Source organism: Budorcas taxicolor, chromosome 9 (genome assembly GCF_023091745.1).
Source record: "Budorcas taxicolor isolate Tak-1 chromosome 9, Takin1.1, whole genome shotgun sequence".
NCBI lineage: Eukaryota > Metazoa > Chordata > Mammalia > Artiodactyla > Bovidae > Budorcas > Budorcas taxicolor.
The window spans coordinates 23,657,007-23,682,940 of NC_068918.1; the positions used below are offsets into that span (position 1 = coordinate 23,657,007).

The window sequence follows — 25,934 nt, forward strand, 5'->3', positions numbered from 1 at the left end:
GATTTAGTTACTCTGCTTAAAGTTTATTTTAAACATCACATTATATATAGTGTATTCGTTTCCTAGGGCTGACATAGCTAAGTACTGTAAACATGGTGGCTTAAAACAACAGGAATTTATTTTCTCACGGTTCTGAAGGTTCAAAGTTCAAAATCAAGGTGTTCCCAGGGCCATTCTCCCTTTTAAACCTCTAAGGGAGGATCTTTCTTGCCTTTTCCAGCCCCTGGTAGTCGGGTGTTCCTTGGCTGTTGGCAGCATGACTTCAGTCTTCCCTGTAGTCTCATGGCATCCTTCCTGTGTCCTTATATCTTCTTGTAAGGATACCTGTTGTATTGGACGAAGGGCATCACCAACTCCAGCCTGACTCCATCTTACCTAATTATATCTTCACTGACCCTATTTCCAAATAATATCACATTCTGAGGAACTGGGGTGGTAGGACTTCCACATATCTCTTTGGAAACACAATTCAACCCATAATAATATTCAACCCATAATATTAATAGTATGCACAGTTCTCTTAACTGGTAAGAATTTGAACTCTGGTCTATAGCAACTGAGTGATTCTCCATGACCTACAGATATTGGGAAAGGTTTGTCTTTCCCCTTCAAGTCTCATGAAGCAGAGCAAATATTTAGACTGCCGTAGAAGACAGAGAAATGAATACAACTAGGAGGATAGTAGCTAGAGATTTCTTACTTTGAGTAATTCTATTCCATTCAACATTGTCTTTGGTGGAAAAAATAATTCCTCGAGGCAGAGTACTTAGTGAAAACGACAGTTGGCTAAGATGGCTAAATTTAGGTTTCACCATTTACTGCTTACTAGCCAGGTCAACAATTTCAGCACCAACTTCCTTCCCATAAATCTGGATATGCTCCTCAACAATGCCACAGCAAGTGGGTGATCCAGAAAGGGTCACTGTGATAACAGAAGCTGGGACCAGCATCTCTTCCTTTTCTGTTGTGCCCTGAGAGCGGGTGCACTGCTGGCAGGGGTCACCGGTTGCCAGTGTTGTCCAGACAGGTCGTGTCCAGCCCCACACTCCAGAATACCACTTGATTTATGCTCCTCTACAGAGACGTCACAGATTTCATAGTCTATTACTGTAACATAAACCAATGGACCACTGGTTTGAAGTTACATGATAAAAATAGAAGCCTAAACTTCTCATGATTATTTTAATCAGGTCAGTGAGGTACAGTTATAATGCTTAGGCTTTGAATAGATAGCAATTGATATGAATGGGAATGAATTTTAATAATATATTTGCCTATATAGTGTGTGTTCAGGTGAAGATAATTGAATTCTTAGATACCTATGATATAGAAAGCTTAGGTTATTAATTTAATGCTGATTTTAAGCTTTTTAAAATAACTTGTCAGTGTATGAGCCTTAATAAACTATGTCTTGCACAAGGACATTTAAAAGATAAAATGGGTACCATGATTTTATTGTTAGAAAGTTGGAAATAATCGTTATAGATAGCGCTATCAATTATTGTGTTGTAAGAATTTAAAAGTTATAATGCAGGCACTCTCCTTACTTGAAATAAGCAGCAGTGACTCTGAAGACTAGTCCTTATTGATAGCTTTTCTTCTTCAGAGTAAGCTAGAACAGGAGAGGCAACAGCATGAAGATACAGTGGCCGCCATGAAAGAAGAGGAGAAACTACGAGTGGACAGAATGGCCCGTGACCTAGAGATGAAGTGGACTGAAAACCTTAGGTACACTCTTTACTCTCTAATGTCGTCTTACTATACACATATGCAAAAAAAAAAATGGTTTTCTATTTATATGGCTTACCTTATCTCATTGTTAAAGATATAGTAGCAGCATTTTTTAAGAAGCTCTTATTTATTTGGGTATGCTGGGTCTTAGCTGCAGCAGGTGAACTCTTAAATGTGGCACGCGGGGTCCAGTTCCCTGACCAGGGATCAAACCCAGGCCCTCTGTATTGGGAGCACAGAGTCTTAGCCACTGGACCACCAGGGAGGTCCGTAGTAGCAGCATTTTTAATTAATTTTTCCCATGGTTAAATGTAGAGAAATTGAAGTTCTGTTTTTCTGCTTAAATACAGATAATTTTTTATTTCCTTTCCTTAACTATATTATAAGTGAAGTGAAGTCACTCAGTCGTGTCCCACTCTTTGCGACCGCACGGACTATAGCCTGCCAGGCTCCTCTGTCCATGGGATTCTCCAGGCAAGAATACTGGAGTGGGTTGCCATTTCCTTCTCCTGACTATAATATAGGTGGAGAACTAATCTGAAGTCAGAGGACTTATTGTTCTAGAACGTATTCTACCTTCAGTAATTTGATTAATCAGTGATCTTGATAAGTTACCAGTTTACCTTATGGCCCTTAACTTACTGATAAAATAAGCACCTCTTACTCTGAGCCAGCTTTTGAGACAGATTAGTTAAATGCTTAGAAACCCTGCACACAAACTATACTGTAGTTATTGAGAGGAAAAATTCTCTTTACAAATTAAACACATTTATTGTGTTTTAGACAAGAGTGTTCCAAACTTCGTGAAGAGTTAAGGCTTCAACATGAAGAGGATAAAAAGTCAGCAATGTCTCAACTTTTGCAGTTAAAAGAGCGAGAGAAAAATGCAGCCAGGGATTCATGGCAGAAGAAAGTAGAAGATCTCTTAAACCAGGTAATTAATAGTCTGTGGATTAGGGAAGATCATTTTCCTTGACATTTGCTAGCTAAAGAAGTATAAAACGTTGTGTGTTAATTCACTGTGTTTTGTTATTTTTTATAGGACTAACTTAAATTTTTTAGATTGTGTGATATGAAGGAAATGTTCTTAAACTTAGGAAATAGTGTGCTTAACAATTATGTTATATCTACAGTCCTAAATATTGAGAAGCACTTACAGTTGTTTGGTTTAATATTTGAACTGAACAAATTAAGGATTTTAAATGGAAAAGTTTTCAGTTTGAAAGTATAACATCTTTTTCCAAGCCATTAGATACCATTTGGGCAATGGAGGGTAAGATTTATTAGTAAAAGTAATCCCAGTTTCCTAAAACCGCTTTCTAGAAGTGAGCAATTTACTTCTTTCTCACCAGCAGGGAGTTGCATGCTATGCTTCAAAGTGACATAAATGTAAGGTGTGGTTTTTCTAAATCTATCTTCTTATGTCAGGCTCGCTTATTTCCAGAGCACCTATAATTAAGCGAATTTGCACATTGTCACTCATTTACACAACTTCTAAATTTATGAATTCTTAACAGTCTTCTGCAAAGCCAATAATTAAATAGGACTGACTGTGTGAGTCACCAGTTGATAAGCAAGTGCAGAACTTGATAAGAAGCAGCTCAGCAATTTAGTGCCAGAAATCTACTATTATCTTTCTATTTGTGATCACGATGAATTTCAAAATAAACAGGATAGGCTTTTTTGTAGGATTATTTATTACATAGGTACATACATGCAGTACCTTTCCAGAGTACTTTGAGCCTGCCCATTTGTGACTGGTATTTCCTAGTAACTTACAGTGTTACTCTGGAAAGGGAGTATACCTCCAGGAATATTTATGAGCTTTTGTGAATAAATTTGAAACCTTTGACACTCACACAAAAATAAGAAAACAGCTCTCACTGAAAGTTGGTCACCGTGTTAGCATTGCTTATTAGTTACCTTCTCTATACTTTTTTCCATCCCTCCTTAGGGATCTAGAGGGATGTGTTTTACTGGGTAGAGTGGTAACACTCCTCTATGATGTTCTGTACTTAGGAAGGTTTAATTTTACCACATAATCCAGTTTACAGTAAAAAGGACAAACATCCTTAAAAGTCTGCCTGTTTTTCAGTCCATCAGGAACTATTGAGCTACACATTTTCTAGCTGGCTTTGGCACTGTAAAGAGGGCACACCGCCTCTCCCACCTGTTTTCTATCAAATTATTTTATTCATTATCCATTTACTCAGATTTCTTCCATGCCTCTCTGATATTCTGGTATCCTTGTCTTGTGTTTTTTTTTTCTTTTTTTTTTTTTTTGACATCTAGTATACATTGTTCATTCCCAAGGGGATATAATGCTTTACATCTGGTTCTAGTTCTATGTATTATAATGTATTTTATTACATGTGGCTGCAATTTTTGCCAACTTTACAGAAAAAAATTTTAAAACCGTTTTCAAAGGAGATACCATAAATATCAAGGTAACCAAGAATTAATTGCCTCTAAAGGTGAGGCTGTTCTCTACTGCGTCAGGCCATGAGACCATTTCCAAAATTACAACATCTTCCTTTTTCCCCACTTCTGAAATGTGTAGGGCACACACATTACCGTAGATAAGCTGGCAAATAGCTGTTACATTCAGGATTGTCTACCTGAAGAAAGTTAAGAGAAAACTAAACAGAGGATTTCGCATTAAAGTAGAGGTGAGTATTATATTAGAGGGTTCAGTCTTTGTCAATATATGAGATGGGACACATTCTTGCAGGACCGGCAGTCTTTTTCATGGAAGTTTGTTTTGGACAGAAGACCCTTCCTGGCCCTTTGGATCTTGTTCTGTAGGTTATTTTGGATGGTTTCCTGGAGGCTGTGCTCTGCCGCCTGCTCCACCATTCTCCAGCTGCCTGACGGCTGCTCATCCCTACTCCTCAAAGCTGCCTCCCCTGCCCTGCCCCCTCCAGCTATTTCACTCTGTCACCGCGGCACTGCCTGCACCCTTCCACACCTGGGGAAGACAGACCTGGCTTGGGCTTTGTGAAATTAGGGGAGTACAAAATGGCAAATAGAACAGGAAACAGTTAGGGCCTCGGCAGAGCATCTGTTGTGGAAGGGTATCAGAGGATCTGTATTTTCACGTGTTTAAATCATTTTTGAGTAAGCTGAAGACAGGTCTAATTTTTGAGCCTTAGCTTACATGTATTTCATCCTACTTAGAGCAAAGAAGAAGTAAAAGGATTCGTCCCTCACGTGGGTTTAATTTAAACTCACCCTCATGGCCTACATATCTGAAAAAATGGACATAGACAAGCATGAGAATTTTATTTTTCTTTAGTTCGATGTTTTTTACTTTATGAAAACTTCCAGAAGCTTTTATTTTCATTCTGTGCTCCAATCAGAGCCTAACTTTACATCTTTTAGTCTTCCTTTATTACTTCATTGTGTTCTATTTTTTCTATTCAGTGATTATACTTTAGTCCAAAACTAATTTTGCTTCCTGGGCTAATGAGTGTGCACATTTGAATTCCTTCAAAGTAGAAGACATACAGTCTTATTTTTCTTTAGTTGAAAAATGATTATATAAATTCCTCATTGATCATATTTTCTATTTGTGAGCCTAAACTGTCATCATTTACCTCTCTATTTCATCTTTTTCAAGGAAGATTTTATTTTGGAATAATAAGGAAGCATGACTTCGTATTCCAGCGCCCCCATTCAGATCAGCGAACTGAGAAATTTGAGAGATACATGGATCATTCAGACACAGAATTATGGAATTCTGTCGTTTAGGTCTGACTGTCCATTTTGAGCTCTGAGACCCCAAGGTCATTTAGCTGGTTGTTGCAATGCATATGACACAGTTTTTACCCTCCACATATTTGCAGTCTAATAGGGAAAAGACTTATGTATAGACCCCTCAGTAAAAGTCACTCTGCTGTAAGTGACTTTACAAACGGTCTGGACTGTTAGTACTGTGGAAGCAGTGGTGTTGGGGTGCCACCAGCTCACCGAGCTGGTTTGCCAGTACCTTCTCAACTCCATATTCAGGGTCATCAGGGTCATCATGGCTTGCAGTCATCCATGGTGAGAGTGTTTACATCCTAGGTGTAACAAGTGCTACAGATGAGGGCTTCATGTTTCAGAGAGCTGTTAAAACATTTATCAGCATACTACTGGGTAGGAGTAGTGAGTTAGAGAAAAGTAATATAGCCAATGTGATTGGGTAACATTTCATTGAGGAGGTCCGCTGTAGTGTGGCTTTTGAATAAGGTGAAGGGGGAACACAAATACTTTTATCCATTTATCAGACATTTATACTCAATGTATACTCAATGTATCAGACAAAATATACTCAAATTTCCCAGACACTGTAAGGAATACTGAAAAATAACAGGACAATTGGGAGATCATTTGAAAAACTTTGACTTCTAGTCTTGAAAGGTTGTTGTTGAATCACGGCGCTGGGATTCTTGGCCCCCGGAGGAGAAGAATTCAATCCGGGCCAGAGACGAGGCTTGATCGCTCAGAGCTTTTGTGTAATAAAGTATAAAGGAGATAGAGAAAGCTTCTGACATAGGCATCAGAAGGGGTAGAAAGAGTACCCCATTGTTAGTGTTAGCAATGAAGTTATATACTCTCCAATGAATCCAAAGAATCTCTGGAGGTTGCAAAGACCTCACCTGACCTACCCCCATAATTTACATTTTAAGATAACAGAATTAGCCAGAAGGTTTAATCCAGAGACTATCCTCAGGCAGAATACATTGTTATTATATAATCCTTGTAAAGAGCAGGTCTACTCCCGTAATTTACAGAATTAGCCAGGAGGTTTAATCCAGAGACTATCCTCAGGCAGAATACATTGTTATTATATAATCCTTGTAAAGAACAGGTCTACTCCCATAATTTACAGAATTAGCCAGGAGGTTTAAACCAGAGACTGTCCTCAGGCAGAATACATTGTTATTATATAATCCTTGTAGAGAGCAGGTCTACTCCCATAATTTACAGAATTAGCCAGGAAGTTTAATCCAGAGACTGTCCTCAGGCAGCATACATTGTTGTTATGTAATCCTAAGGAGTGTATCGAAGGAAAAAAGTTTGTCCTTTCCTCCTCCTTGAGAATTCCAGACCCCTCTCTCCTTGGGGACCCCTAGACTTCTTATCAACCTGCCTAGGAAATGACTCTCTCAGTCTTAGGAGGTCAAAATTTACTCAAGTAAGCTATGAGATTCTCTCAAAGGGTTGTGGATAGCAGAATAACATGCTGAATTTTTTTTTATTTTAGAAAGCTTAATGAAGTGAGGACTCAATGTAGACATCTCAGTATAAATATCTAAATTAAAGTATGTGAAACAGAGCTCTTGAATGCATATGCCTCCCTCCATCACCTCAGCCTAAGCCAGACTGCTCCTGCTGGACACTGTCGGTCCTTACTGCCTAGCCGTCTAAGCAGTAAGGAATGACCGCCTCCTCTCGCGCATGCTGTGCAGCCGACCACCAGCGTTTTCTACTGTCCTGCCTTCCAGGTACATCCAGATCTGCTCATGTCTTACCACTTCCTCCACTACCCTTCTGTGCTGCACCTGGAACCTATATTTGGTTTCGTTGCTTCTTCTCTTATCTACCTACAAATTGTTTTCCATCCATCGAAAGTGGTACTCTTAAATTATTAATTGGATGATGTAATCTTCAGATCCACCAGTGGCTTCGCATCACCTTTGTAGAGTGCACTCCACACTCTTACTGTGGCCTGCAGGAGCCTCATGATTTGGCCTCCGTCTGCACGGCCAGAGTCACCTGCTGCCACTGTCTCCCTTCGCTTTTTTTTTTTTTTTTACTTTTATTTATTTATTAATTTTTTTAATTTTTACTTTATTTTACTTTACAGTACTGTATTGGTTTTGCCATACATTGACATGAATCCACCACGGGCGTATACATCCCGTCGCTTTTTACAGCCATACTGGACTACTTGGAGTGGAGTTTCTGGACCACATGCACCAAGCTTAATCCTTCTCAGGGCCTCTGCATCTTCCAGTGCTTATGGAATCCACCTTCCCCAGATCTACATGGCTTGTTCCTCAATTTGTTCAATTCTCTGCTCAAATCTTTTTTTCAAAACATGGTTGTTTTTGACTGAGCGGGGTCTTCACTTCCGAGCAGGCTTCCTCTGGTTGGGTGAGCAGCGGCTGCTCCCTGTCGCAGCGCCCAGGCCTCTCGCTGCAGTGGCTTCCCTGGTTGCAGAGCTCAAGCTCTAGGGCTCATGCACTCGGTGGTTGCAGCCCCCAGGCTCTAGAGCACAGGCTCTGTAGCTGTGGTTTATGGTCTTAGTTGCTCCGTGGCATTTGGGATCTTCCTGGACCAGGGATCAAACTCATGTCTCTTGAATTGGCTGGTTGTTCTTTACCATGGAGCCTCCAGGGAAGCCCTATGCACAGATCTTAATCTTCGAAAAAGATCTGCCTTGACCACTTCCCCTGAAATAGCCTCCCTTTGTCACTCGGTGATTCTGCCTTGTGTTTCTTCAAAACATTTGTTACCACATAGCATCATATTGGGAGAAGGCAATGGCACCCCACTCCAGTACTCTTGCCTGGAAAATCCCAGGGGCGGAGGAGCCTGGTGGGCTGCAGTCCATGGGATCGCTAAGAGTCGGACACGACTGAGCAACTTCACTTTCACTTTTCACTTTTATGCATTGGGGAAGGAAATGGCAACCCACTCCAGTGTGCTTGCTGGGAGAATCCCAGGGACGGGGGAGCCTGGTGGGCTGGCGGCTATGGGGTCGCACAGAGTCGGACACGACTGAAGTGACTCAGCAGCGGCAGCAGCATGGTATTGAGTCTCTTTCCTGATAGAATGGCGTTCCGTGAGCGCTGGTTCTTTGCCTATGTTCCTCACTGCTGCATCCCAGCGGCTTAAACTGCCTAGCATATAGTCAGCTTGCAGGGGTTGCTGAATAAAGAAAACCTGAGTCAGGGCATCCAAAGAGGAAGTTGTTAAATATATGAAGTACAAATAAGTCCAACCGAATAGGACCCGAATTAAGTTTATTTCACCGAGAATTACAAGAGAAATCATAAGGGAACAAATTTGATGGAATACTTTGGTAAAGGAGAAGGACATGTTAAAGCTGGCCCAGGATTTAAACAAAGATAATGGAAAGAAGATGATCATCTGAGACAAGAAGGTCAAGACAGACTACTGCACCGAAAGGGGATGCGGTGGTGAGTTTGATATTAAACTTATTGGTTCTACAATCACAGGATACTTGGGCATTGTTCATGCTCAATAGGAAAGAACAATGACATGAATAAGAAATGGAGCATCAAAATCAGTGCTGTTGATCAAGAATGACAGAAAAGCCAGTTTAAGGCCGTTGCAGAATGCTTTCTGATTGCTAGATGAGTGTTGTCTAATATGGTAGCAACAAGCCACCTATGACTGCTGAGTACTAAAGTGAGCTTCATCCAATTTGAGATGTCAGTGTAAAAAATATACTGGGTTTTGAAAATTTAATATAAAAAAATATGGAATGTCTCACTAGCACTTTTTATTTAGTTACGTGTTGAGATGCTAGTGCTTGGGATATATTGGGTTTAAATATATGCCTAAAAATACTTTTACTTTTTTTAATATGGCTATTAAAATATTAAAGTGACACATGGGTCTCAATTAAAATTCTTGTTAGCACTGGTCTAGACTATTTGGAACACAAAATGTTGAATCAGTTTGGTTCTATAAGCTCAGTACTCGTTCAGCTGGCTCTTAAGATTTATGTTAGGAAGAAAGAAATTCTCTGTTTAGAAATTGTACTTCTGTCTGTTGAAAAGATTATATTTTCATCAGTTTTCTGCCCATGTTAAATGAGTAACAATAATACCTCTTAATAAAAGAATGGCTGCAAGCAGATAACTGAGGTAGAGGGGATAGAAAAGGACCCAGAGTTATCACCTCTTCTTAGCTAACTTAGACCATGACCTTGACAAGAAGCCCTACGCAGTGACAGGAGACAAGTGAAGCTGACCTTGAAGGTTCGGAATCCTCTCCTGAGAAGTTAGGAGACCAGGAAACTATGTGAAAGAAACATCAGGGATTCAGCCTGGACCCCGGGAAAAGAGAACGAAGAGATGGAACTGTGATATCTATACCTAGCTTAAAGAAGATGTGGTAAAATACTGGGTAGTTTTAGCTATAGGCTTTTTGTAGATTTTTTTCTTTTTTGGCCTTACCACTCAGCATGCAGATGACACCACCCTTATGGCAGAAAGTGAAGAGGAACTAGAGAGCCTCTTGATGAAAGTGAAAGAGGAAAGTGAAAAAGTTGGCTTAAAGCTCAACATTCAGAAAACGAAGATCATGGCATCTGGTCCCATCACTTCATGGCAAATAGATGGGGAAACAGTAGCTGACTTTATTTTTCTGGGCTCCAAAATCACAGCAGATGGTGACTGCAGCCATGAAATTAAAAGACACTTACTCCTTGGAAGAAAAGTTATGACCAACCTAGACAGCATATTAAAAAGCAAAGCTATTACTTTGCCAACAAAGGTCCGTCTAGTCAAGGCTGTGGTTTTTCCAGTAGTCATGTATGGATGTGAGAGGTGGACTACAAAGAAAGCTGAGCACCAAAGAATTGATGCTTTTGAACAGTGGTGTTGGAGAAGACTCTTGAGAGTCCCTTGGACTGCAAGGCGATTCAAGCAGTCCATCCTAAAGGAGATCAGTCCTGGGTATTCATTGGAAGGACTGATGTTGAAGCTTGAAACTCCAATACTTTGGCCACCTGATACAAAGAGCTGACTCACTGGAAAAGACCCTGATGCTGGGAAAGATTGAGGGCAGGAGGAGAAGGGGATGACAGAGGATGAGATGGTTGGATGGCATCACCGACTCAATGAATATGGGTTTGGGTGAACTCTGGGAGTTGGTGATGGACAGGGAGGCCTGGCATGCTGCGGTTCATGGGGTCACAAAGAGTCGGACACAAATGAGCAACTGAACTGAACACAGCATGCAGGATCTTAGTTTCCTGACCAAGGATTGAACCCTTCCCCACACTGGGAGTGTGTATTCTTAACCACTGGACTACCAGGGAAGTTCCCACCTGCCCCCCGAGTAGTTTTAATGTGTATTGAGTGTGTGTATGTGTATGTCTGTTCTGCAAAATACTGCACTGGGACTGTGATGAAATGCAGAACAGTCTATGCCTTCACAGGCACTAAGGCTCAGAAGACACTTGAAAAATATTAAGAACTTCTAGATAGCACTGTAATAATAAATATATTTATTTCTATTTCCTATGGCAAGATACTAAAAATAATTACAGTACTTTGGATTTGAAAACATTCAGTAGATACATGATTATACAGTTAAAGACCTAGCCTCTGAGAAGTGTTAAAATTATCTAACAATACATTCTCTTTAATTTCATTGAAAAGCCTGTTATTACTGATTTCGTTTAAATATGAAACAATTGTTCATGACCTTCTAAATTTTTTGCTTCAGGAGAATTATTAAAGTTCTGATTCCCACTTCTAATCTTAGGTTTATTGGTTGCTTTTCTCTAGATGTTAGTATACTTGAAAATAATATTGGAGAAAACTTTCCATAATTTAAGAAAGTACAGTGTTATATGTTAAAAACTTAATTTTGGAATATTAAGATTTAACATATTTTACTTGAATGCAATGTAAGATTAATGTAGATATTGTTTCAAGGGATTTAGAAATTTAACAAGTGACATTTCTGTTAGTAAAGAAAATTCTATTGTCAGAATAAAAAATTTTGACATATGTTAAAAATTCAGTATTTCTGATATGCTAGGCACTGTGACAGACCAGTAACAGGGCTGTCTTACTTCCCTTTGTTTAAAATCTAGAAAAGAAGGCAAACAGAAATGGCACATTAATTCATTACAACCGTAATGTTGTATGGGGAAGGCTTCTCTAAGTGCAGCATATCTTCTACCTGGAAGAGAAGCGGAATCAGGCCAAGAGAAGAAGGAGAACAGCGTTCTGGGCAGAGGGGGAAGTATGTGCAGAGGCCCTCAGGCAGCCCCCGAATACCTATATTCTGGGGAACAGAGAGTTAGGAAGATGGGGGAGGTAGGCAGCAGGGCCAGATAACATGGGTTCTTGTTTGCCTTGTGGAGATTTTATCTAAAGTACCATGACGAGCCACTGAAAGATTTTAGGCAGGGTTTGATGAATTTAACACATTCAAATATTAAAGTTTGAAAACTCTGACCGCAGTACAGAGAATAGACCAGAGTAGGACAAGATAAGGTGCCATTCAGTGTATATTGTTTCCCTCTTGGCAGTCTTTCTTTGTTCAGATTAATACAGATATTTAGTATACTCATTAGTTCGCTTCTCTGAGGGAATACATTTCTAAGTCTTAGACTCTGTTGGCTTCTGTCAACAGGATATCTGCAAGATATCTATGTTTTTTTCCTAAATAACTTCTTTTTGTTATTTAAAAGTTTCTCATTACTTCTTACGTTACTTTGGGGAAGGGGAGAAGGTAGAGAGTAGTAAGATCTAACTCAGTAATAAAAGTCCATGTCATTCATTTAGTCTTTTAGTAAACATTGATTGACCATTTAACTCTTTGCCAGGTACTAAGTTTGGCAGTTTGGTTGCAAAATATGAACAAGCCGTGGTCCTCTGAAAGCTTGTCCTTCAGCGTGTGCAGGCTAAGCCTCTTCCATCCTGTGGACCATACCCCACCAGGCTTCTCTGTCCATGGTGATTCTCCAGGCAAGAACACTGGTGTGGGTTCCCATACCCTCCTCCAGGGGATCTCCCTGACCCAGGGATTGAACCCCCATCTCTTACGTCTCCTGCATTAGTAGACAGCTTCTTTACCACTAGTACCACCTGGGAAGCCCTGTAATTCAGTGGATTTCAATATTTATATACCAGTACATTTGTCAGGTGCAAACATCTGTCAATAAAAACCTTGTGCTATTTTCTAAATGAATAAACTGAGAATTAGAACAATAAGATTACTCCTAAGAGCATAGTTTTCTTATGTACAAAGCTGTAAACTTCTCATTAAGTGCAGCAACTTTTTCAGTTATTTTCAGTTTTTCTTCCTCACTTATAATGGCTGAAAGTCTGATTATATTCATCCATCAAGACCAGAAATCCTGAAACACCTTAATAAGCCTTCTGTGCTGAAATATCCAAGTGCTCTAATGAGCTGAAGAGGACCTCTTAAGGCCCTTTTCAGTCATCTCAAAAACTAACAAGTAGCTTAAGATGCTTTAAAGGAAATTGACTTAATATGGCATTAATTTTTCTTAACGTGGATCCTGCTCATGTAGAATACTTGCCAAACAATATATTTGCATACAGATTTTTAGTTCATCCAGTATTCTCTCAAACACTTACTGGGGGGACTCTCAGCCCATTCTGTGTTTTAAATACCATCTATAGGTCATGCATGCTCAGTTGCTCAGTCGTGTCCAACTCTTTGTGACCCCATGGACTGCAGCCCTCCAGGCTCGTCTCTCCATGGGGATTCACCAGGCAAGAATACTGGAGTGGGTAGCCATTTCCTCCTCCAGGGGATCTTCCTGACCCAAGGATCGAACCTAGGTCTCCTGGGTCTCCTGCACTGGTAGGCGGCTTCTTTACCCTCAGCCTCCAAGGAAGCCGAGTCTGTATAGTTCAGTGACTTCCAGTTAAATCCAAGTTAAATCTCCAGCCTTTGTCTTCACCCGAACTCAGTCACTTGGTTATCTAATAGGCGTCTCAGACTTAGCATGTATGGCTTAAAAGTATTGATTCTCAATCCCTATCCCATCATCTTCACTTCCTGGCACTGCTTTTTGCTCCGAACAAAAGCTGAAGAGTCATCCTTGCTTTCTCTCTTTTCTGATCTCTCATGTAATCTCAATCCTGTTTATTCCACCTCCAAAACCAATCCCAGATCCACCTGCTTCTGTCTCTCTTAGCGAACACTAGTCCAAGCCACCATCTAATAGCCTTCTATTTAGCTCCCACAATTTCACTTTTCCCCCACAAACTTGAAGTAATCTTTTATGATGTAAATCAGATCGTGCCATTTTCCTGCTTAAAATTCTTTCAAGGGTCCCCACTGAATTAAGGTTCTTTAGTCCCCGGTGGTGCAGCAGTAAAGAATCTGCCTGCAGTGCAGGAGACTCAGGTTCGATACCTAGGTTGGGGAGATCCCCAGGAGAAGGAAATGGCAACCCACCCCAGTATTCTTGCCTGGGAAATCCCATGGACAGAGGAGCCTGGTGGGTTACAGTCTGTGAAGTTGCAAAGTGTCAGATATGACTTAGCAACTAAACAACAAATATGTCCTATCTCATTTCAGCCTGACAGATACCCCCCAACACACCCAGTCATTCCAGCTCACTGACAGTTTAGGGTCTTTGAGCTAATCCTTCTGCCTGTTCACTCTTCCCCCCAAATCATCTCATTTTGTGGCTGGCTTCTTCACTGATTCTCAGTTTAAATGACACTTTTTTCCAAAGATGTTTCTTTACCATCAACGCAGTATCACCTCTAGACACTTCCTATCACATCAACCTTTTAAAATCCTATTTATCATGAACTTTTTCTTCTTAATTTATGTGTGTGTTTGTTTAGTATGTTATTCAGTTCTCTATATCACTCTGTACTTCCGAGAATATAACAGTACTCTAATAAGAATTCTTTAAACAAAAACATCTTACTTCATTTATGTACTCACCAGTAAGGGTATGGTGACCCATCACCACTGCCGTGCCTCTTCTAATTGCTGTTGCCAGGTCTGTGCTGTAAGTCACCCCAGGTCACAGCTTGTGGACCAGGACTTTTGGTTTAGATATTTCCATGGCCTGCAGCAATATGAGGACAGAGGTAGTGACCATAGGAGTTTAGATTCCAGACGTTCAAATATACTTCTCTCATAGAAAATCTACAATTCCTATTGAAGAACCTCTGATCTGTAATATTGGTCTAATTTGTCAGTTAGTTCAGGAATCCTAAATAGCATACATACTTTTTTTGTCTGATGATACTTTAAAGAATGAAAAAATTATTTCATAAGTAAATGACGTTCATTTTAGGTTAACTTCTAATACGAGGATATCAGTTCAGAGAAATATATAAAGAGGTTAAAAAAAAAAAAAAACTAAAAAACCCCTTGGATTTTCATAAACTTTGTGAACTCTGGAGAAGTATCTCATTAGTATATAAAGAATATTATGAGTAGAAGAAAGAATAAAGTAAAAAATAAAATTAAAAGTATGAGAGTTTAAACTGAGAAGTTATAGAATAATCAAACAGAAAGTTAATAATTTTTCTCAGCTTATTTTTTTTCAGCTCTGTGAACTATAACCTAAATTAGTCTTAGGGTATTAGTAAATAATTGTTTACCAAATAAAAGCTATCTTTAGTTTGTAACACATTAAGGAATAGTCACATTACGGGGGAAAAGATAATTATATTCCATCTGAAAATGATGAATGTCCACAATAAAAGCCACTTTGCAGTAACTTTCCTATATTATTAATATAAATTTAAAATACTACTTTGTATCCTTGGAAGGCAAAAAAATGAGGCAATTGAAAATTAAATCACATTTTTCCCATATTGAGGGGAGGGAGAGTATGTTTTTCCAATGGTTTATCACAGAACATTTCAATGAGCTAAAAAATGAACCCAGGTCATATATAATTTTATCCTAGGAAATAGGGTTTAAAAGATACAAAGGCATCTTTTCTTCCTTTCCCTTGAACTTTTACACTAAACCAGATTATTATTCAATCTTTACATTTTTCAGTGATTATCTCATATTTATTTTTAGTCCTCAAATTATGTAGTCAATGAAATTAGTGTTTCGGTTCTCATCTGCTCATTTCTCGCAAGAGAAATCCCTCTAGAACCTACTTCAGTGCTGAGTGGAATGCTTTGAGACATTATATTGTAGATTTCTGGAAGGAATTTAGAACAGTAATTTTCCTTCCAGGTGCTTCAATAACCACTGTCTTTTAAACTGACCTCTGGTTTACATGTGCTATCATCCTTTGGTATCTTCCATGGGTAAGTCTGCAGGCCCGTAAGCATCAGACACTGTTTCAAAGGACTACAGATAACGTAGACTGTGTGTCATAAAAAGTTCTTTTTTGTCCGATTTCTTTTTCAGAACTGTTTTCAACTTACTTGTTTCTTGAGCATATTATAATTAATGTTCTATGTTTTGCTCTCCCTTTTTGTCCCTCTGTCTTTCGCTTAGTCGATTTCTGAATGTTTCCCTTTGTTCCTGTGATCTTTTCACAGCGGCACTCTCTGGGGGAAGCTTTGCATAAGTCTATCAACAATGTAAGTGAGCGGCACTTACACTCTGTACACAGGGCATGTTGCAGTTTTGGTTTTGCACCAACATCATCACCGCTTGAAAGCTTTAATTTATGATATTAAAAAATACACTTTTTGGCCTCGGTAAGATATATTGTATATGGGTAGCAAAGCTTCTAACTTTCAGCCTTTCGTTTGTGTGTGTGCACACATCTGTCACACTGTCTTGATAAGCATGCATTTTATTTTAAAGCCAAGCAAGATTTTACTTCTCAGATATAAAATTCATTATTTTAATATTTGCATTGATAGATACAGTAATATTTTGAAAAACTATCAACTTGTTGAATCTAATAAAAATGGAAATAAATGTAAATGTATTTCTTCTTTTGTTAAAGTAGTCTGTTTTTTAAAAGCATAGTATCAGTTGACTTCTTAAGAGTATCAGATAGTTGTGCAGGTTCTTAGATTCAGAATATATTTTATATTTTAATGTTACAATTATTAAAAGATTTAAAGCAAAATGCAGTAAATCCCTTTCCAAAGAATTGGCAATTGGCAATGCTATTCTTTTACTTATGCACGCTCAAAAATGCAGATATTAAGCTTCAAAGTAATATTCCGTTTAAACAATAATTAAAATTTTTTTACATATGAAGAGAAAAATGAGATTTATTTTCACATCGAATCCATACCCAACTTGTTCTTTAAAATAAGTTAGCAAAGAGGTAAACATCTTCGAATATTTTTCTTGATATTCTAGGGCAGAGAGCAGCAAGCTTTTTCTGCAAAAGACCAGACAATAAATATTTCTAGTTTTGTGGGTCATGCAGTGTCTGTGACACCTACTGGCCTCTGTTGTTGTATGGAAGTGCCCATGGGCAATAGAAACAGACTCTAGTGTGCCAGTTTCTGACCTAGAGGAATCAAATCCTGAGTCTAGAGTGGTCCTATGAAATTTTTATATTTCAAAACTGTGTCTTCCTACCTCCTTAATTCCTCTCCACTGTGCAAGAAAATTTTTATCTGTTCTTTATGTTCAACTCTACTGTCTATATGAAAATTAGAAATGCATGGATACATTTAATGCCATTATCTTTAATGTATTTTAAAGTGGTACTCAATGTTGGCAAACTAAGGCTACATTTAGAATTTTTTTTTAATAGTCACATAGAGCATAGTAAGAATTTGGGCATGGTTGCTCTATCAATCCAGACTTTCTGACATGAATGCTAATTGGGATAGAAATAAGAACCCCAAATAAGATATGATTGATTATTGTCAAAAATTATTTGAGTTGTACTTCAAAATACTTGTGACAACACAGTCACTTTCCCCTAAACAGTTACAAATGAAAAGGTGTTCATTAAAATAAAAACAATTTAATTTAAATCTATTAGTGATTGGATGAGAATGCCTTGATTCATCTCCTACAAAAGTGAAATCCTCATTAGTTAGTTCTCTTTTGTAACATCATAGTCACTGAGGACGAACTATTCACTCAGACATCTCCCAAACCAGATGTGACCTTGTCAGTATCATTCACCCGACTGGGAGCTACCCACCTCCTCCACACACTGTTTAGCCAGCCTTCCATGCAAGAAGTTTCCCGCTATATGCTGCCTTGTTCTAAGAGAACAAGTAATCGTTGATGCCTCTGTTCTTTATAAAAACTTGGTAATTTTTTTCAACTAAAAAGGAGAGGATGACTGGAAATATTCTAAAAATATCGTAAGGGCATTAAGTAGGCATTACTGTGGTTCTCAATCAATAAACTCAGCTTACAGGTCTTCTTAGAAAATACCAGAAAATTATGGATGATTCAGTATTTTCCTGAATGGTCATAATTTCAGAAGCTTAAGATGACTTTTCTTAGCCAGGCCCTTCAAAAATAGCAAATTAGAGATTAAAAAGGAAAACAATAGAAAGAATTAAAATATTCAAACAGTTTCAAACATTTTACATGAGCATTTATATAAGTTGTTGACATAGTAATAAATTATTCTACTGTCCTCTACTAGGCCTATCTAGAGGTTTTTAATGTTGCCTTATATATTTGAGGGCTTCCCTGGTGGCTCAGACGGTAAAGCGTCTGCCTGCAACGTGGGAGACCCGGGTTTGATCCCTGGGTCGGGAAGATCCTCTGGAGAAGGAAATGGCAACCCACTCCAGTGTTCTTGCCTGGAGAATCCCAGGGACGGGGAGCCTGGTGGGCTGCAGTCCATGGGGTCACACAGAATTGGACACGACTGAAGTGACTTAGCAGTAGCATAGGAGAAAAGGCCATAGGTAATATTACTTGAAGAAGATAGTTGGTTCTCCTCCTTGATCTCATGAAATGAACTGAGAACAGAGGACAAGTAAAAGACCAGGGCTTCAAAGACCTCTCTGGTCATTGCCTTAAGATGCTCATTAAAGAAGCAGCCAGAGTCTGAGTTTTATGAACTCCAGAGCAGTGGTTCTCAACTATGACTGCGTTAAAGTCATCTGAGAAACTTCAAAACGAGAGAGAGATTCAGCCTTCTGATAGACTCAAGGAGTATGTGTTTAGATCATTTATTTTAGGGTGTTTTGGTACAGCGTTTGTAATAGCAAAATCAGGTGAGATGTTCTGAATTTCCATCAGGAAGGATTAAAGTAATTATAGTGTATTTATACTTTGAATGATGTCTATTGGGATAAATTTGGCTTTAAGCAGCAGAACACCCAGTTAACAGTGGCTCATGCTGTCAGGATACTTAAGGTGCCCAGGTACTTTGTGTACTTCTGCTTTGCCATGTTCAGTATGTTGGCCTTGGGACCTCAAGCTGGTCATGTCATGGTTGCAACGTGGCTGCTACAGCTCCCCCTTTCATGTTCTCGAGCAACTATGCTAACACAGGAGACTCTCCGCTAAGCAGTTTTTTAATCGGGAAATGAAATCTCTCCCCCTCCTCCAGATTCTCCACATACTTCCTTTTAGCTTATTAACTAAGACGGGATGATACAACCTTAGAGTTAGGTTACTGTGACTTCCTTATCCCAGTCATAATTCACTCCGTGGTGCTGGGAGAGGGGCCTGCCTTCTTGAAGATCAGGATTTTTCATTCAGTTCCTGAACAAACTCAAGAGTTCCACTCGTTGTGAAGAAAGAAAAAGGGGGAGATGGGCATTTGGGAAGGAAGAAATGGTGCCTGCCATTTGCATTATCTGTAGTCATTGTAAATGCCCCCGTGCAAGGAAGAACAAACCTCTAAAACCAAATTTTTGGGCCTCCCTAGTGGAGAAATCATTAACCATCATTAAGTAAATCCATGAGTATACTCAGCATGAAGGGAGCTACATATTGTTGATTGTTTGAAAAGCTATAGCAACACCTAAGGATCTTGACACCCTCATTGTTTCATGAAGGAAGTTGATGTTTGTTTCTCTGTTTAAGACATAGGGGATGTTTGTTCCAACAGCAGCCCCATGGGTCTCTGTTTCAACTACTTTGGACATTAAGCTCTGGTCTCTTGAGGTGTGCTCTGGGGCCCCCAAGTAATTTTTGTCATATCATGCCAGATGTACACTCTACATGGTGAAAGTCATCCGTCCACCTGTTTACACATAACATAGTTTAAAAAAAAGCAAAAGAAAACAAAACAGGAAATTAAGAGAGAGAAAAATCATAAGAGTTTTGGGAGACACATGCCTAAAATAAAACAGTTAACAATTTGGTGCACAGTCTTCCAGACTGTTATTTGTCATTTATAAATAAATAGAGACACATGCAAATGCAAAAAAAAAAAAAAGTCTTGGGAGATATCAAAATGTTAGAACTGATTACCCTTAGGGATTGGGATTTCATGAGGAAAGGGAAGGAGGGATACTTTCCCTAAAAACTCCTTTATTAAAGAAATTTTTTTCACAACAAACACATTACTTTGGTAGTTAGAAATTATGTTAGATGGTCTGGGCTCAATTCCAGACCTATTTAATCAGAATAGCCAAGGGTCAGTGGCTGGGCAAGTACATTTATTAAAATCTGCAGAGATGATTCTGATATATAGCCAGGTTTGAGAACCACAGATTACATTTGCTATCTCAGGATATTCTTTGTCCTGAGGATAAGCTATTTGTTTATTTTCTGTATTGTTTGGAGAAGGAAATGGCAGCCCACTCCAGTATTCTTGCCTGGAAAATCCCATGGACCGCGGAGCCTGGTCGGCTACCATCCATGGGGTCGCAGAGTCGGACACGACTGAGCAACTTCACTTCACTTCACTTTCATTTCTGTAGTAAGATTTTTGTTAGGGGCAAAGAAAACTAGAGTGCATAAGAAACCAAAGGTTGTAAGTAGGACGTACATAGTGAATGGCGTATCTCATGTTGACATCCTGTCGTGTCCAGTACCTCAGATTTGATATTTCAGTTTCTGTTTTGAGGGATTTCCACAAACACCACTGCAGAGGTGCAGAATCTTTGTGAAACCGCCCTGTTGGAAGGAGGTAAAGCTTTCCCTTATTCAAAAAAATGTATCTATATGTCTTTAATTTTGTCTTTTTGAAATTTGTACAGCCTTATTTTCAAAAAGATAGTATTTTAAGTGGTGGAGATCAGAAGGTAGCAATTACTGTCAGTGAAGTTTGGCTTTTAAAATTATTTGCAAAGTATTGGTAGTAGTAGTAGATTAGTAGAATATTAGTAGAATATTGATTAGTAGAATATATTATTTGATTAGTAGAATATATTATTTAATTCATATATAAACTGCTGTGGTGAGAATTTTTTAATTAGGATGAAAATCTTTTCTAAAATATTCTCTTCGGTTCATTTAAAATCAGCAAAATAAAAAGCTTTAAGATTTAAAATTACAACAAATGTGTAGAAACTTATACCATATACTTCATAATTTGAAAATAATTTGAAGCAACTAGTACTGCTTCCCATTTATTCAGCAAATGCCTTTCTGCAATACTGTAATGAGAGTATTGATCTAAGTTACCCAGACTATTTAATGCAAAGGGTCTATCTTTGTTTTATTTTAAATTAATGAAGTTTTATATTAATATGTATTTCCATAAAGTGTACTAAACTCTGCTGTTTAAGTTATAGCTATAAAACAGCTCATTTTACATTGCTTTGCTCATTATTTCTGTCTTTAAAGCACCATGTAATTTTCATGCTGAATAAAGGCTGACAATTTAATGCCATCTACTAATTTAATTTTTAAAAGAGCAAAATAAGTTTTGATGCTGCATTGCATGATGAAGGCTTCCTGCTTACAAATAATGTTACTGTTTTGAGCATGACTCCAAAGATTTTTAGATAGCCTTAATATTATTTTCATATGCTTTCAAAATTAAGAATATAAAGTGTCTAAACTAAGTATACTTGAGGACAAAATTGCATGATAATGTCTGTTTGCATATACTTTATATTTGCTTAAATATAAAGATTAATCATATACCCTAAAATTAAAAATATTACTTTGGTGTTCTTTCAAGGTAAAGTATATTATGATTTAAAGTATTTAAGCTGGAGAGGTTTAAAAAGTGTGGTTAGATTTTAAATGTATAACTGTTTCAAAACTGTGGTATTAATTAATTTTAAATGTTGTACTTTATAAAGTTCATCCTTATTTGGTTCAAGTGTGAGTCAAATTATAGTCAAATTAACATATGGGAGCTGTTTTTGATGCAGTGACCTTTTGAAATAGATAGTTCAGGGAAAAAAGCTACACTGCTGTGAACTGACTGGCTTCTTACTAACCTAAATGCACCCTGATTGGAGGACAGGACCCAGGGCCACCACTAGCCCACGTGGTGCCTGTGTACAAATCAGCACGCTGTGCCACTTTTCTTTGAGTGGACTTGGATGCATGCCAGGGCAGATGGCTTGGTGAGCAGCTTGTTCACTGGGTAAATTCGTCCTCACTTGGCCCCCAATAATAGCTTTGATAGGATCAGTCATTATTCTTTATGTAACGTAGTCTTTCCCTAATGTTCCCATGTATGTTCTAGTAAGTTGTCACCAGGGACAAGGCAGTCACATGGGTCCGTATTCTGGGTCTGGGACTAGGGTTGAACTTGGGAAGAGAGTGGGTAGGAGCCTTGTCTATTTCAAGAACTAGCTAACTCTACTACTTTACACATTGGGGTTCACAAACACACATTTTATTACCTTTTTACCCTTTTTTGATTCTTTTTTCTTTGGAGGTTGTCTTTAATATTGATTTCATCCTGATTTTCTTTGCACAAAATGGTGAGAAATCACATGACATGTTTGTTTTGGCCCTCCAGCTCACACAAGGAAGGCTTAGCTGTTGCTGTGCCTTTCTCCTGCAGTTTTTACATTCACAGGTTTATTTGAGCTGTAAATTGTCAGTGCTACTGCCATTTGGAGGGGTATGGAGTTGCGTTGCCTGGGGTCAGAGTGTTGCAGTTCACCATGACTCTAAACATGGAAATAACCTCTGAAATCTTAGGCTTATTTGGAAATTAGTGAGTAGAATTCATGTAACTTTCAATAGGTAAAGTCACTTGTTTGGAAATACGCTAAAACAGATTGAACGTGTGTCAGTAGTATCGTTTCTCATCAGTACTTGACCCTCTCCACAAAGGCATGTGCTAAGCTTTTCTACTAATCCTGGTGTATAACCTTGCCCTTGTGCCAGACCCTTGCAGACAGCTGTCACTTACCCGAAGCTCGGTGTAGTCTGTGCCTGTTTCCTGCTGCTGGCCTCTGCCCTCTCCTGTCTTCCATTTCATTCTTTCTTATTTTTCTTTCTCAGTTTGCATTGGTGGTGATTCTTCAGCCTATCATTTTCTTTCCCACGTACCTTCATGGTGAGACATGTGAGGCAGCCCATGTCTACCTTCCATCTACCAAAAGAAAGTATTTTCTCATTTACAGAAAGTCAATTTAAAGTCTTTTCTTTCCGTTAGCTTTTGTGGCCACAGAAACAGTTTTATCTACATATAAACACAGCATCCTATTATTTAATGGGACACATTTGAGAACGTTTTATCTGGTTTCCTTAAGCTCCCGTTAGCCTCAGACTTATAGAGTATGACTGAGTCGCCTAGTTTCAAGTTTATGGTTTCGTTATATGAGAAGAGAAACAGATCAAATAAAATGGTTTCAACAAATGTATATGTGAACACACACACATATATACAGATGCTTATACATATTTTGTGCTTCTGTTGGTTAATAAAGGTCTTAAGTATTTTGAAGCATGCAGAGGCGGTGCGGATGTATTAAGGGTGATGTTTTCAATAGGAGGAACAAATAAGTTCTCCATAGTGAAAGAAAAGTACCTGTCATTATTACAAGGCTGTAACCAGAAGACTGTGAGAGGTTTGTGATTTTTAAAAAGCTTGAAGTTTTGCAAATCCTTTTGAATTAAATCAAAATTCAAAAATAAATACTTTTTTACACAAGAATTCTAAATTGATAAACTGTTTAAAGAGTATTTCTTTAATCCTCAAATAATTTTAGCTGGCTTTCATTGAGCAGTTAATCTTTGTACGTGGCAGAACTATTCTGAGTAAACAGTGTGTAGAAATGCTCTTTTCTGTCACATGGCCTGGTGAGGTGTTGACCGAAGCAAGTGGCAGAGCTAAGATTTTAACTCAGAGCCCACAGCCTTAAACAGTCCTGTGGCTCAGCAGTGGAGAATCTGCCTGCAGTGCTTGAGTCAGAGAAAATGCGGGTTCGATCCCTGGGTCTGGAAGATCCCCTGGACGGGGCACGGCACCCCACTCCAGTATTCTTGCCTGGAGGGTCCCATGGACAGAGGAGCCTGATGGGCTACAGTCCGTGAGGTTGCAGAGTTGGACAGGACTGAGGCGACTGAGCGCCCATGCACTGAAAACAGAATGAAAGCGGTAATACCTACAAATCAGCTCTCCAGGATATATTATTAAACATTTTAAGTGGGCACTTGAAGGCAGTGATTCTGCAGTTGTTAATATCTTTAAAATGCCTTTTCCCCTTAAATAGGCACTGTGTGAAATAGGCCTTGTATTTATGCCTCTTTGTGTACCCTCCTGTGGCACAGATTTCCCTCCTGAAACAGAATCTGGAGATGCAGCTTTCCCAGTCTCAGACCTCTCTGCAGCAACTGCAAGCCCAGTTTACACAGGAGCGGCAGCGACTTACACAGGAGCTCGAAGAATTAGAGGAGCAGCATCAACAGAGACATAAATCTTTAAAAGAAGCACACGTCCTTGCATTTCAGACCATGGAAGAAGAAAAGGACAAGGAACAAAGAGTAAGTTTTAGGTGACATACGTTCAAATGTAACCCAAGATTCTAAAGAATTCATTTTTTGCTCCAAAATATTATTTATTGCTTTATTTTAGTGTGTTTTCTAGGCTATGAGTTCTTTTAGGGGTCACAGTGATTAAACACATGCACTAATTGTACACTGTAGGGCTTCCCTGATAGCTCAGTTGGTAAAGAATCTGCCTGCAATTCAGGCGACCCTGGTTCAATTCCTGGGTCAGGAAGATCCGCTGGAGAAGGGATAGGCTACCTGCTCCAGTATTCTTGGGCTTCCCTTGTGGCTCAGCTGGTTAAGAATCCACCTGCAATGTGGGAGACCTAGGTTCGATCCCTGGGTTGGGAAGATCCCCTGGAGAAGGGAAAGGCTACCCACTCCAGTATCCTGGCCTGGAGAATTCCATGGACTGTATAGTGCATGGGGTTGCAAAGAGTGAGACACGACTAAGTGACTTTCAGTTTCACTTTAATTGTACACTGTAGCAGACATATGTTATTTCTCTTTCCCATGATAAGGCCAAGGTCATGATGAGACCAATGCTCTGGTTTGTCATGTGTTAGCAGTGATTACATAAATTTAGTCATTATTATCATCACTGTAATCTCTTAATACTGGTCTTGAACTTAGTCTTTCATCCAATTTTTAATTTTTTTTAGTCTAGATCTACAAAAGATACATGTGCCCAAAGCTTTTAAAGTTTTAATCTCCATTTTTTCCCCTCATGCTTTTTCTTATGTACAGAACTCACGATGAAATGAAATTGTAGACATTTAAAAATAGTATAATTCATGTATACTGTTTGTATCACTATATGGTGATCACTCAGAAAAGATACATTATTGGTTTTATTATATGCCAGAATCTTCCCATATCCATTATTTAGTTCTGTGTTAAAATGTTAGTTGGACATAGCCTTAGTGTGATTAATTTTAGTGTAGTTCATTTCTTAACACTGTATTTCTCAATTTCTTTTAAGGACGTTAAGGATAATTAAGATAAAGATGTGATAGAAAAAGTTACTACTAATAATATTTACCATCCATACTATTACTACATATACACATTTTAATCCTTTATTTGGGTATAGACACTATTTTAAGAAATGGTATGTTATTTAAAAATTGTTAAAACAAAAATGTCATACTCTTAAAAACAACTAATTTGCCTGTACAGTAAGTTTAGTCTATTGATGTTGTCCAAAAAAATCAAGGGAGTTCCTTTGGTTAATGATTCAACCTTAGCATTGCTAAATACTCTATTCATTGGATTCCATTTGTCAATTATGATAACACATAAACTTACATATCATACTTTAATTTTATACATACAGCCTTTTCAGAACTATAATCATTTTTCAGAAGAAATCAGAACTGGCAATTTTATTGTCTGTCATTAGGTAGCCAAGCTAACCCTAAGTCATGTTGTCTGTACTCACAGTCCTTTATTTTACCTATATTCAAAGGAACCTATACTTTATGTTTCAGGAAGAATATAAGTAGTCAAATAATAATTTTTAAAAGCATTTTAGAGTAGTGATTGAAGAAACACAGCCCTACTTACAATGTGGTCGCTTTCTCAGAAACTTTTATAGATTACAGTAAGAAAAACCCTTCCTGGCACAGTCCATTCTCTACACTTGAAGTACCCTGAGCTTTGTTTTCACACTCTTGTGG

At 38.5% G+C, this 25,934-nt stretch overlaps 1 protein-coding gene across 1 annotated transcript in view; it reads left to right on the forward strand.

Annotated features, from left to right (window-relative positions):
* Positions 1-25,934, forward strand: part of FAM184A (family with sequence similarity 184 member A) — a 125,610-nt gene that overhangs the window by 77,771 nt on the left and 21,905 nt on the right. Inside the window, exons 8-10 of the mRNA XM_052645669.1 lie at positions 1,607-1,728; positions 2,515-2,665; positions 24,037-24,249. Coding sequence (XP_052501629.1) covers positions 1,607-1,728; positions 2,515-2,665; positions 24,037-24,249 — 486 coding nt within the window. The remainder of the gene's footprint in view (positions 1-1,606; positions 1,729-2,514; positions 2,666-24,036; positions 24,250-25,934) is intronic.